The 12,471-nt window shown below is 38.8% G+C and overlaps 1 protein-coding gene across 4 annotated transcripts in view; it reads left to right on the top strand.

Annotated features, from left to right (window-relative positions):
* The window catches only part of ARHGAP42 (Rho GTPase activating protein 42), a 276,290-nt gene that overhangs the window by 239,245 nt on the left and 24,574 nt on the right, over nt 1–12,471 (top strand). For all 4 annotated transcript variants that reach the window (XM_008178638.4, XM_042854667.2, XM_042854683.2 and 1 more), the window contains exons 14-17: nt 100–174; nt 1,728–1,812; nt 3,109–3,167; nt 4,319–4,424. In XM_008178638.4, the coding sequence (XP_008176860.1) occupies nt 100–174; nt 1,728–1,812; nt 3,109–3,167; nt 4,319–4,424 (325 nt within the window). The remainder of the gene's footprint in view (nt 1–99; nt 175–1,727; nt 1,813–3,108; nt 3,168–4,318; nt 4,425–12,471) is intronic.

Raw genomic sequence — 12,471 nt, 5'->3', positions numbered from 1 at the left:
ATTTACACCCAAATGTCTCACCTATGTGTCAATTTACATGAACATGCTGTACTTTTGGTGCCATGATTCTGTTCATTATCCTGTATTTTTTCCATATAGGTATCACAATCTTGGGGCTGTACAGAATAGGAGGTGTAAACTCCAAAGTGCAAAAACTGATGAATACCATATTTTGTAAGTTTTGGAAGATTTTGTATGAAAAACTCTAATATCCACTAAGGACATTTTGGACATGATTTCCTACACTGTCTCTGCTCAAAAATGTGTGTACAATAGTAAGTTTAGTTTGCACTTGCAATTACAGGTGGCAAATTAAGTGAGTAAGCATGCAAATAGTTAGCTATGTATGTAACTGGCCACTGTTACTCAGGACAGGTCTACACTACAGCCAGGATCGACGCTCTGAGATTGATACACCAGCGGTTGATTTAGCAGGTCTAGTAAAGACCTGCCAAATCGACTGCAGATGGCTCTCCAGTCAACCCCTGTACTTCTACCCCCTACAACCTCCTGCGGTGTAGACCCCGCAGTAACTCAACCTAAGGTACATCGACTCCAGCTACATTATTCACATAGCTGGAATTGTGTAGCGTAGGTCGTGTAGTAGTGTAGACATAGCCTCAGTTTGTGCAGAGTCATTGAAATTGCATACACAGATTATGGATAGATGTGCATTTTTCACAATTAATTTAGTTTATTTATTTGAATTTATTAAAAAATGAAACAGGAAATCTGTCCAGAGCGCTCAACACCCCGACACAAATTAAAAGGGGAAAAAAAAGTTTTACATCCCAATGATCAACAGGACTCAATCCTCTATGAAACACAGAACACCCCTCCCACATTTAATCAAACACTAATTCCACAGCAGCCTGTATAAATGGATGTAGATTGCAACATGCTCCAGTGGTCAACAAACCCAGGCTATTCAGGAAAGCTGGCTCCAGATCTGAGAACACTCTGCTGCCAGCCCTCTCTCTTAACTTAAGGGGAATCCTTGGAGTGTGTCTACTACTGACTGAGGATAGAGGAAGTGTCTCCCATCAAAACACCCCAAGACCTTTAGGTCTTTACCAATCAAAAACAACATCTTAAATTCAATTCAGAAACAAATGGGCAGTCAATGCAAATCATGGAGCAAAGGTGGCACATGCAGACAGTTGAGAAAAATGAGACCCATTGGATTTGTTTATATTTTGCAGCTGGGATTATGTAAATAAATCTATAAATCCCTTTCTTCATTTAATTTTAATGCTCAGTTTATTGGATCTGTTTGTCAAGGCATGGAATACCAAACACCCAACTTTAGGTCAATATATTACAACCATCATCCATTAATAACTCATAGTTTATAAGATTTTTCTTTTTTGGTGGTCCTGGGGTTTCCCTTATTTTGCTAATCTGGATATAACCTCCCTCTCTTTTGAAGATTGCTCTATATCAAAACCAAAGCAACTGGCAACCCCTGTATCACCTTGGGTTTAGTTTACTCTTTGAAGTTGGGCACATAGTTGAGATGTCTATGTACTAGATGCTATTCCATTTTTCTGACACTTGACAAAAATTAAAGGATTTCAATGTATGTTCAGGGTGTTAGTTAATCTGGGTAATAAAATAACCATAAGAAATTAACACAAAATCTTTGTATGTTGTTGAAGTGTTGTGTTGCTTTCCTAACTAGTCTGCTAGTCAAAGTATAATACAGTCCTAATTCAATTTTCTACCAGCCCCGAAATCTCCTCCTGATATGGATATTGATATGGACGTTTGGGACAATAAAACAATAACAAGCGGACTAAAAAACTACCTCAGGTGAGTATGATGCTCTACGTGTATCTCATTTCATGTCCATTTAATCTTATTTATTGATATTGCATTACATCTCTTTCACCCCCTTAGAACACTAAATATATATAGTGATTTTGGCTAGCCTAATAATATTCCAGTAATTATTTATAAATGAATCTGCATTTGATTATGCTATCTGTCTGCCTGCTGTTGAAACAGTTGTGCTCTATAAAACCCTACATTTGGAGGGGGGATAAGTTAATTGCATTTGTTGATCTGTAAATCCTTTATCTAAACTGCACAGTATGAGACAATCTTTCTAATTTGTTAAATCCTTTATCTAAATTGCACAGCATGATATTTCACTAATTTATTGTTAGGGCAGGATAAAATTGTGGCTCCCTGCATAAACGTTAATTCTCATTTCATATCCTATGATACAGGTCACTTTACAGGAATTGGGAATAAATATATCCCCAAACAATTAGCAAATTCATACTAAACCTTCAGCAATTTCGAAACCCTTTAAAAATAAGGGTCATGATTTTCTAGAGTGACTGTGATTTTGGGGTCCTCAACTGTTGGGTCACAATTTGGGACACTTCGAAGGGACCAAGCTTGTAGAGGGTAGGTGTTCAGCACTTCCTAAAAATCCAAACCTCTGAAACTCAGTCAAGTTGGTCATCCAAAAATGTAGGCATCAAAAATCACTAGTCACTTTTGAAAATCTTGGTTAGGGTGAGGTTGTTACTTATGCAATTTTATAATAAGAAATGGCAGTGATAATGTTTCTTATGACTGCAGACAATTCATAAGTTGCCTTTTGAATGAAGAGTCTTCCCAGTTCACTACATATCAGGATTTCAGTGCCATACTGGGGTCTTCATGATATATTTGGATTTCACCAGCTGAAGCTTGAAGCCTAATTGGCCCCTCACTTTTCTACCTTCAGCAACACTGCTGATGATTTCGGTGGAGTTATGCCTGATTTTACAGCTTTGTAAGTGAGAAGGCAGTCAGGCCCGTGGTCTGTGATCAAGGCAATGGTATTGGCATTCCTCTTTAAGTTACTCACAGAGTGGCACTGGATTTAGCTAGAGAAGATTTTCATCAGATCTTGCACATGACTGAATTTTGCTATGGTTGTGGCCTGTAGGCAATGAATTCGTTTCATTGGACATAATTATCTGGCACCGAGATGCTAAGGTGACAGTCATCATATAAAAGCATATTGAAATAGTAGCAACAGCAATAAAATACAAGAAAGGATTTTAAAAAGTAATACATTTTCTAAAATATTTTTTCTAATTTTATGACCAGGTGTCTTACAGAACCACTGATGACCTTCAAGTTGCACAAGGATTTCATTATTGCCGTTAGTAAGTAAAACACTAAAGAAATTAGTAAGTCTTCAGGAGAGTAATACTCTTTTTGATCCATCTCTTACCCACTGTTTCTGGAGAACTTTCCTCACACTATATCTTCCCATGTTCAGCCTACTTTTGTTTCAAATAACCTAGGCAATGATTTATTTCAAGAGATATGAAATTGTACATACGTGGACATTATTATGTATTTGTAGTGCATTAGCACCAACTGGCCCCAATCATAAGCCCCAGGCTCACTGTGCTGGGTTCTGTACTAACATAATAAAAAGACAGTTCCTACACCCGAGGAACTCAAAATCGAAGTATGTATGTACGTAATATTCTCTCTCCCTCCCTCCTCCACACACCCACACACACAGAATCTCTGTTAAAAGAATATTAAGGTTTAAAAGTCAAGCACTCAAAAGTTAATAAATGCTAGAATTAAGGTTCTGTGCCTGTGCCACCTTAATTATTTGGATTTTTTTCTGATACTTACAAATACATAAAGTGCTAATTATCCTCATCTCTCCTCAAACCACCATAAGAGGAAATATAAAGGGGGGTTAGATGCTGTTAAAGATCATTGGGTCAAATGATTACTCCTTGTTTGACAGAACAAGGAGTAATGGTTTCAAGTTGCAGTGGGGGAGGTTTAGGTTGGATATTAGGAAAAACTTTTTCACTAGGAGGGTGGTAAAGCACTGGAATGCGTTACCTAGGGAGGTGGTGGAATCTCCTTCCTTAGAGGTTTTTAAGGTCAGGCTTGACAAAGCCCTGGCTGGGATGATTTAGTTTGGAATTGGTCCTGCTTTGAGCAGGGGGTTGGACTAGATGACCTCCTGAGGTCCCTTCTAACCCTGATATTCTGTGATTCTATGAAATCCTGGCTCTGTTGAAATCAATGGCAAAACTCCGGCTGACCTCAGGATTTCACCCATTGTATTAACTGAGTTTATTTGAAGTACAATTCCCAGAATGTTCATGTAATAAACATATCTGAACTGTTCTCAGATTTTTGGAAGGCAGTTTTAACAGCAGATTGATGGTTTGCCTTATTGTAATGTGTAGTGTGCCCTAGTGTAGTGTTATTAACATCATCCTTACACACATCTTTGGGTGCACCTTAATTTAATAACATTCTCCTTATTTTTATTTAACAGAATCCGATGACCAAAACTACAGGGTTGAGGCAGTACATGCACTTGTTCATAAATTACCAGAGAAAAACAGAGAGATGCTGGACATCCTAATCAAGCATTTGGTCAAGTAATTCCACCATTATTTTTGTCTGTTTGGTGTTTAGGGGTATGGACTTGGATGTGGGCTTCTTTCCCCCCCCCCCCCCTTTTGTTTGTCAATTTTGGCTATTCAAAATTGTTTGTTTGTTTTACCTGAGAAGATAAGTACTTGAAAATTAGATCAGACTTGTAAAATGCAGGACAAAATTTTGTGACAAAAGAACTGCCAACTAGAAATAGGATCATAACTCAGAGCCCTGGAGGTTCCCAGAAAGTGATTATATTTATTAAATGGGTCTAATTCATATAACAGCATTTAAAAGAGAACTGGATAAATTCATGGAGGTTAAGTCCATTAATGGCTATTAGCCAAGATGAGTAAGGAATGGTTTGTCAGAGGGTGGAGATGGATGGCAGAGAGAGATCACTTGATCATTACCTGTTAGGTTCACTCCCTCTGGGGCACCTGGCATTGGCCACTGTCGGTAGACAGAATACTGGGCTAGATGGACCTTTGGTCTGACCCAGTATGTTCTTACATAACGGTTCTCAATCATGCTCTCAGTGCATGAATTAACTCCAATGAAATTGAATTGATGACCAAAGCTGTCCTTATGATTTCACCCATTGTTTTAGCTGAGTTTATATGAAGTACAATTCCCAGAATGTTCATGGAATAAATATAACTGATCCATAACTGATGACCTTACTCAGTCTCAGTCAGTGGTCAATACCAGATGCTTCAGAAGAAAGTTTAAGAACCGTGTCATAGCAGATGTGAAAAAATCTGTGTGTTTCCCCCTCAACCCTGCACCCCAAATGAGATCTCACTCTGATCTCTAATGGATAGACATTGGCTTTATCCAGAAGAATGAGATTTTTATATCCCTTCCAAAATATTATCATTAATTATGATAACTCTGGATATTCTTGATAGCTATATAAATTCCCAGTCTCTTCTTGAATCTTGCTAAATGCTTGTCATCAGCAACTTCATGTAGCAATGAGTACCACAATCTAATTATGCCTTCTGTGAAAAACTTTCCTTTTATCAGTTTTGAATCTGCCACCCTTTAATTTCATTGACTGTCCCTTTGTTCTTATGTTATGAGACAAGAAAGATATAAATTCCTGTTCTACTCTCTCTAGACAATTCATTATTTTGTGTTTTTCTGGTACTCATCTCCTTTCTAAAGTAAACCCAATCTTTTCAATCTCTCTTCAGATGATAGTTTTTCCAGGCCCTTTATCATTTTCATTGCTCTTTTTGAACACCTTCCAGTTCTGAACTATCCTTTTTGAGGTAAGGTGATGAGTACTTTACATAGTAGTCCAGCTGAGGCAATACCATTGGCTTAAATAAAGGCATTAGATTATTTTCCATCCCATTCCTTATGTGTCCAAATATCTTCTTTGTTTTGTTCACCTCAGCTGCACACTGAGAAGAGGTTTCCATTGAACCATCCACAACCCTCTCCTGAGTTGATAGTTAATTTAGAACCCTTTAAGATAAATGAGTAATTTATATTTTCCCCTCCAATGTGCACTCTTGCTTCTATTAAAAAAATAAAACCACACTGTATGATTTGCTGGCTATGTAATATAAGTCACACTATTTTAATTTGTTTTAATCCATGTACTTCCTTTCCCTATCCCTCTTCCCTGTATCTGTCTGCATATATTTGTCTAATCCCAGATTTCATGCCCTTTGGGACATAAACAGGTTGTTGTTTTTTTAAGAAAAAGAGAACCTCTGAAAAGGAGCATGCACAGTTATGATGTTATGTAAATATATCATAATGCATTAGCAAACGGGCAAACAATAGAGACTTGACATTATCTGCAAAAAAAGAAAAGAAGTATTTCACTCTTTGAAAAACTTCCCATGCAAATTACACATTTGCCTCCTTGAGAATACAGATAATTTCATAATGTGCTTTAATAACTCCACACTTCCAGAATACAGGTAGCCAGGAGTCTGCAAATTGGTAATATCCAAAATTTACTGTCACCTGTGATACAGCAAAGAGCGAGATTTCCAGGAGAAAGCAATTGTGCCTTGATGAATGAGGCATGCAGCCACCTGAAATGTATGATTACGTGGGTCTGTATCCATTCAGTACCCCAGCAAAAGTAGGACTAGTGAAGAGAAAATTGGTTATCAAAATGTTCCATATTACAAGCATTCTGAACAGCAATTCTTCTTTTTCTTTCCTTTTGCAACAGAGTGAGCCTTTGATGCTATATCAAAATTTCTGCCTAGTCATTTATTGTCAGAATAATATTAAATACATCATTCTATTTATTAACTAAATGAACCAATTTGTCACCAAGGAAACCCAAGCATAGTGCAAACATTACTCTTTGTGTTCTGTAGTCTATATTTTCAGATTATATAGTTTGTTTAAAAAACCTTAAAACTTTTTGTGCAGGATAGTAACTTGTGCTTCTAAAAAAGAACTAATTTTCATGGTTTGGGCCTCAAATGAGCATCTGTCTACCAGAATTGTTACTTAAACTGAAATCTGAGATGTTTTAAGCTACTCTTAATTAGGTGAAATAGAAGCTGAGTTCAGTAGAAGGCATTTATATTCCTCCATTTTTATCTGGTTATCGTGAATCCAAAGAAATTAATCCTAGTTTTTACTGGATATCATTGTAAATGAGGCATCAAACTCTGCAGTTTGAAATGGAAAAGGAATATTTTTTTGTATTCACAGACTCACTCCTCCAGTCATCCCATTCTCTTCCGTGCCCCAGAGAATTCTGTTATCCACTCACTACTATATGTACCTAGTACTAACAGCTCAACAATCAGAATGAGAGAGGTCATGGGGTCTATGCCCAGGATTGGGAGCCAGCAACTCCTGAGATTTGATCCTGCTTCTGACAGATTCCCTCTGTGACCTGTGGAAAGTCATTTAATATTTCAACCTCAGTTTTCCCATCTTTGTAATGGGGATGGTTTTTTACATACCATGTACCATCTTTGTTATGGTACTTGCCTACCAAACAATGGTGCTCCGAAGATTAGTTTAGTTAGTTTTTATATAATGCTTTAAAAAACAAATAGAGCTACCAGTATGTATGGGCCAAGTGATCTTACTTCAAAAGGTAAAAGTATCAAACTCGTCACATGGCCTTGATTAATGGAAAGCTCTCAGAGGTAGTTTGTGAATTAGAAGAAAATGAGGGAGGGGGGCTGTTTGTTTTAACTTATATTTTAAAACTTTTGTGGATGAATCTTGCTGCTCACAAATGATGGGGTCTGCAGAATATCAGGGACTAAGAATAAATACACTAAAGAGGCAGCTAAAATGTTGTTTGTCATCTCTAGAAATGATCATAGTAATAGAGTGCTTAGTGCAATATCAGATAACAATGACAGGGAGCGATCATAAAGCAGAATGAGGAAGGAAGAAGTTAATTCCACGGCAACTGATTCTATTCAGTTTAGCAAGGCTCAGTAAGATTCTCTAGAAATTGCTGAATAGGCTAGGACAATAGGAGAACTGTAGCATTGGAACCAGTGGTAATTATTTGTAAGAGTTTGTGAGGTTGTGACATGTATCTGGCAAACATTCTTATTTATGAAGAGAGAAAAGCGGGAGGGAGAGACACTGAGAAGTACTGGTAAGAGTTTTTTACTTCACTATCTGGTAAATGTAGAAAAACTTTCAAAGTAGTCAGTATGTCAGTTAGAGAAAAAGAGAAACAGTGGACAGTGTAGGTTAATGAAAAACAAAATACAGAATATGGACTAACAGGTTTTAAAGTCAGAAGGGACCTGACCTTATGTAAAACACAGGCAAAAAAAATCACCTATTAATTCCTATATCAATCCCATATCTTGTGACTGATCTCTAGAGCATGTGTTTTTAGAAAGATATTTCATGGCTCTGAGGCCCCTATCCTACAAAGATTTACACTCTTACTTGATTTAGCACATTCGAGTAATCCCATTGTGTTGAGTGCATAGTCAAGCATGAGCATAAATCAGTGCAGGATTTGGGGCCTTTGTGGATAAACAAATACAGTAGTCATACTGCAGTGTATTTTGATTTTAGTAAGCTATTTAATGCATGCCTCATTTTCATTTAATGTGGACTAGATCCATTGTTGAACTCTCAGGCCGTCAAGGCTTTGTGGTTGCACAGGAACGGACCAAATGGCAAACGATCACTATGGCCAACTGTCCGGCTAAGCGTTGAAGATCAGTGGTTCATACCAGGACCCACAACCTCCTGTTCACAAACCTCAGGTTAATAACCTAGGTTATGTTCTGCTCCTGGAAAGAAGCATTCAGAGCAAGCCTATGCTGATCAGGGAAGTATTCTGCAAAGGAAGAGCCACATTCATGATGGAAAACCCTTATGTCTTCTCTGAGCTCAGACAAGTAATTCAAAATTTACTCCATGAAAGCCAGTGAACTTCAGAGTGGAAGAGGAGCTGTCAATGTTGAATGCCTGCTCTGTCACATAAAATAGCAAAGAGGCATGCACTGGGCTTAACTTTAATACAGTTCACAACTTTATATACTCATCAAGTACCTTCTGCCATTCCACTGACATCCTGTTTGCCACTCCAGCTTCCCTGTGCATTGAATAATATTCCCAAATGCGTGGGGCACAGAATCAACTAGATTCTAGTCACAAGGCCACTGTGTTTTCTTGTCATAGCTCGAGTACTATCAGTTCAAATACCAATCCAACCCACATGCCAAGAATTGCCTGTTAGAAAGCTTCAAAGATTTCTTTTCCCCCCCTGTAGCCCATATCAGTAGACAGCAAAAGAGGCAGTGCTCATATATGAATTCTTCTCACTCATCTTGGACAAATGTTACAAGTTGGTCAGAGGAAGACACCTATGTAGTTTCATCCATGTGTACTGAGAATACCGGCTCTCCTCAGCCTCTGAAGCTATGTCATGAAAACCATGTCACATCAGCTGACTCTGACATTGGAGGAAGTAATTGTTTTGACAGGACACAGGGTTCAAGCAACATTTCCCAAATTATGAGCTTTTGGCACCTCTTATTATTTGCAGTGATATGACATATGATGCTTGGAGGGCTTTCATATTTACAACATATTTATGTAATAGAACAGTGGATTTTCATAGACTCATAGAGGATTAGGGTTGAAAGAGACCTCAGGAGGTCATCTGGTCCAACCCCCTGCTCAAAGCAGGACCAACCCAAGCTAAATCATCCCAGTCAGGGCTTTGTCAAGCTCGGCCTTAAAAACCTCTAAGGATGGAGATTCCACCACCTCCCTAGTTAATCCATTCCAGTGCTTCACCACCCTCCTAGTGAAATAGCTTTTCCTAATATCCAACCTTGACCTCCCCCACTGCAACTTGAGACCATTGCTCCTTGTTCTGTCATCTGCCACCACTGAGAACAGACTAGCTCTATTCTCTTTGGAACCCCCCTTCACGTAGTTGAAGGCTGCTATCAAATCCCCCCTTATTCTTCTTTTCTGCAGGCTAAATAAGCCCAGTTCCCTCAGCCTCTCCTCATAAGTCATATGCCCAAGCCCCCTAATCATTTTCTTTGCCCTCTGCTGGACCCTCTCCAATTTGTCCACAGCCTTCCTGTATTGGGGGGCCCAAAAGTGGACGCAATAATCCAGATGTGGCCTCACCAGTGCCGAATAGAGGGGAATAATCACTTCTCCGGATCTGCTGTCAATGCTCCTATTAATGCAGTCCAAGCCTTCTTGGCAACAAGAGCACACTGTTGACTCATCTCCAGCTTCTCATCCACTATAATCCCTGGGTCCTTTTCTACAGTACTGCCCCTTAGCCAGTCGGTCCCCAGCTTATAGCAGTGCATGGGATTCTTCCCACCTAAGTGCAGAACTCTGCACTTGTCCTTGTTGATCCTCATCAGATTTCTTTTGGCCCAATCCTCTAATTTGTCTAGGTCACTCTGGACCCTATCTCTATCCTCCAGCACATCTACCTCTCCCCCCAGATTAGGGTTATCTGAAAACTTGCTGAGGGTGCAATCCATCCCATCATCCAGATCATTAATGAAGGTGTTGAACAAAACCGGCCCCAGGACCGACCCCTGGGACATTCCACTTCATACTGGCTGCCAACTAGACATCGAGCCATTGATCACTACCCATTGAGATCGACAATCTATCCAGCTTTCTATCCATCTTATAGTCCATTCATCCAATCCATATTTCTTTAACTTGCTGGCAAGAATACTGTGGGAGACTGTATCAAAAGTTTTGCTAAAGTCAACGTGTATCACATCCATCACTTTCCCCATAACCACAGAGCCAGTTACCTCATCATAGAAGGCAATCAGGTTGGTCAGGCATGACTTGCCATTGGTGAATCTACATTGACTGTTCCTGATCACCTTCCTCTCCTCCAAGTGCTTCAAAATGGATTCCCTGATGACCTGCTCCATAGTTTTTCCAGGGACTGAGGTGAGGCTGAGTGGATTTTTTTCATAAAGATGGATGCTTGGTCTCCAAATGGCTCAGCACTCCTTCCTTTTATAATCATATTTATGGCCATATTCAGGGCACAGATTATGCAACAAGTTCTTGGAATATATTGGAGTCTTTTTTTTATTTTAGAAGCTACTAGGGAAGAGGCTGTTCTAGATTTTATTTTGACAAATAGGGAGGAACTAGTTGAGAATTTGAAAGTGGAAAGCAGCTTGGGTGAAAGTGATCATAAAATGATAGCATTCATGATTCTAAGGAATGGTAGGAGGGAAAACAGCGCAATAAAGATAATGGATTTCAAGAAAACAGACATTAGCAAAAGAGTCCTACAAAAAGTGGAAACTAGTTCAAATTACAAAGGATGAATATAAACAAATAACACAAGTATACAGGGACAAAATTAGAAAGGCCAAGGCACAAAACAAGATTAAACTAGCTAGAGACATAAAGGGTAAAATGAAAATATTCTACAAATACATTAGAAGCAAGAGGAAGACCAAGGACAGGGTAGTCCCATTACTCAAGAAGGGGGACAAAACAATAACAGAAAATGTGGAAATGGCAGAAGTACTAAATGACGTTTTTGTTTCAGTTTTCACCAAAAAGGTTAGTAGCAATTGGACATCTAACATACTGAATGCCAGTGAAAATGAGCTAGGATCAGAGATTAAACTAGGGAAAGAACAAGTTAAAAATTACTTAGACAATTTAGATGCCTTCAGGTCACCAGGGCCTGATGAAATACATCCTAGAATACTCAAGGAGCTGACTGAGGAGATATCTGAGCCATTAGCTTAGTCATGGAAGACAGGAGAGATTCCAGAGGACTGGAAAAGGGCAAGTATAGTGCCAATCTATAAGAAAAGAGGACAACCCGTGGAATTACAGACCAGTCAGGTGGTTAACTTCAGTACCTGGAAAGATAATGGAGCAAATAATTAAGCAATCAATTTCCAAACACCTAGAAGATAATAAGGTAAGTAACAGTTAGCATGGATTTGTCAAGAAAAATCATGTCAAACCAATCTAATAGCTTTCTTTGACAGGGTAACACGTGTTGTGGATAGGGGGGAAGTGGTAGATGTGGTTATTTTGACTTTAGTAAGGCTTTTTATACTGTCTCGCATGACCTTCTCATAAACTAGGGAATTACAACCGAAGTGGAGCTATTATAAGGTAGGTGCATAACTGGTTGGAAAACCGTTCCCAGAGAGTAGTTATCAGTGGTTCACAGTCAAGCTGGAAAGGCATATCAAGTGGGGCCCCACAGGGATAAGTTCTGGGTCCCGTTCTGTTCAATATCTTCAGATTCCATGACAAAAATGCTGAATTCCATATCATTTGGGAAAAAATCCCAAATTCCATCTTTGTAGAATAACAGAGGCAGATCCATAAAACTTTGATTGAAATTAACAGAGCAGTTCACACTTCTTAGAGCTATTGTTTCATGTTTTGTGTAGATTTAGGCAAGTGGCAATGCATCCATTAACACTCAGATCACATTTTCAAGGTAATCTCCACAATCATAAGGGCTAGAAACATTTTTTTTTATAACGGAAGGGTTGAGAATAGGTGATGATGCTAATGACCCTCCTGACACTGTTC

This window comes from Chrysemys picta, chromosome 1 (genome assembly GCF_011386835.1).
Source record: "Chrysemys picta bellii isolate R12L10 chromosome 1, ASM1138683v2, whole genome shotgun sequence".
NCBI classification, from domain to species: Eukaryota; Metazoa; Chordata; order Testudines; family Emydidae; genus Chrysemys; species Chrysemys picta.
The sequence above is the reverse complement of the archived record's forward strand: the minus strand, read 5'-3'. Positions and strand labels throughout refer to the sequence as shown.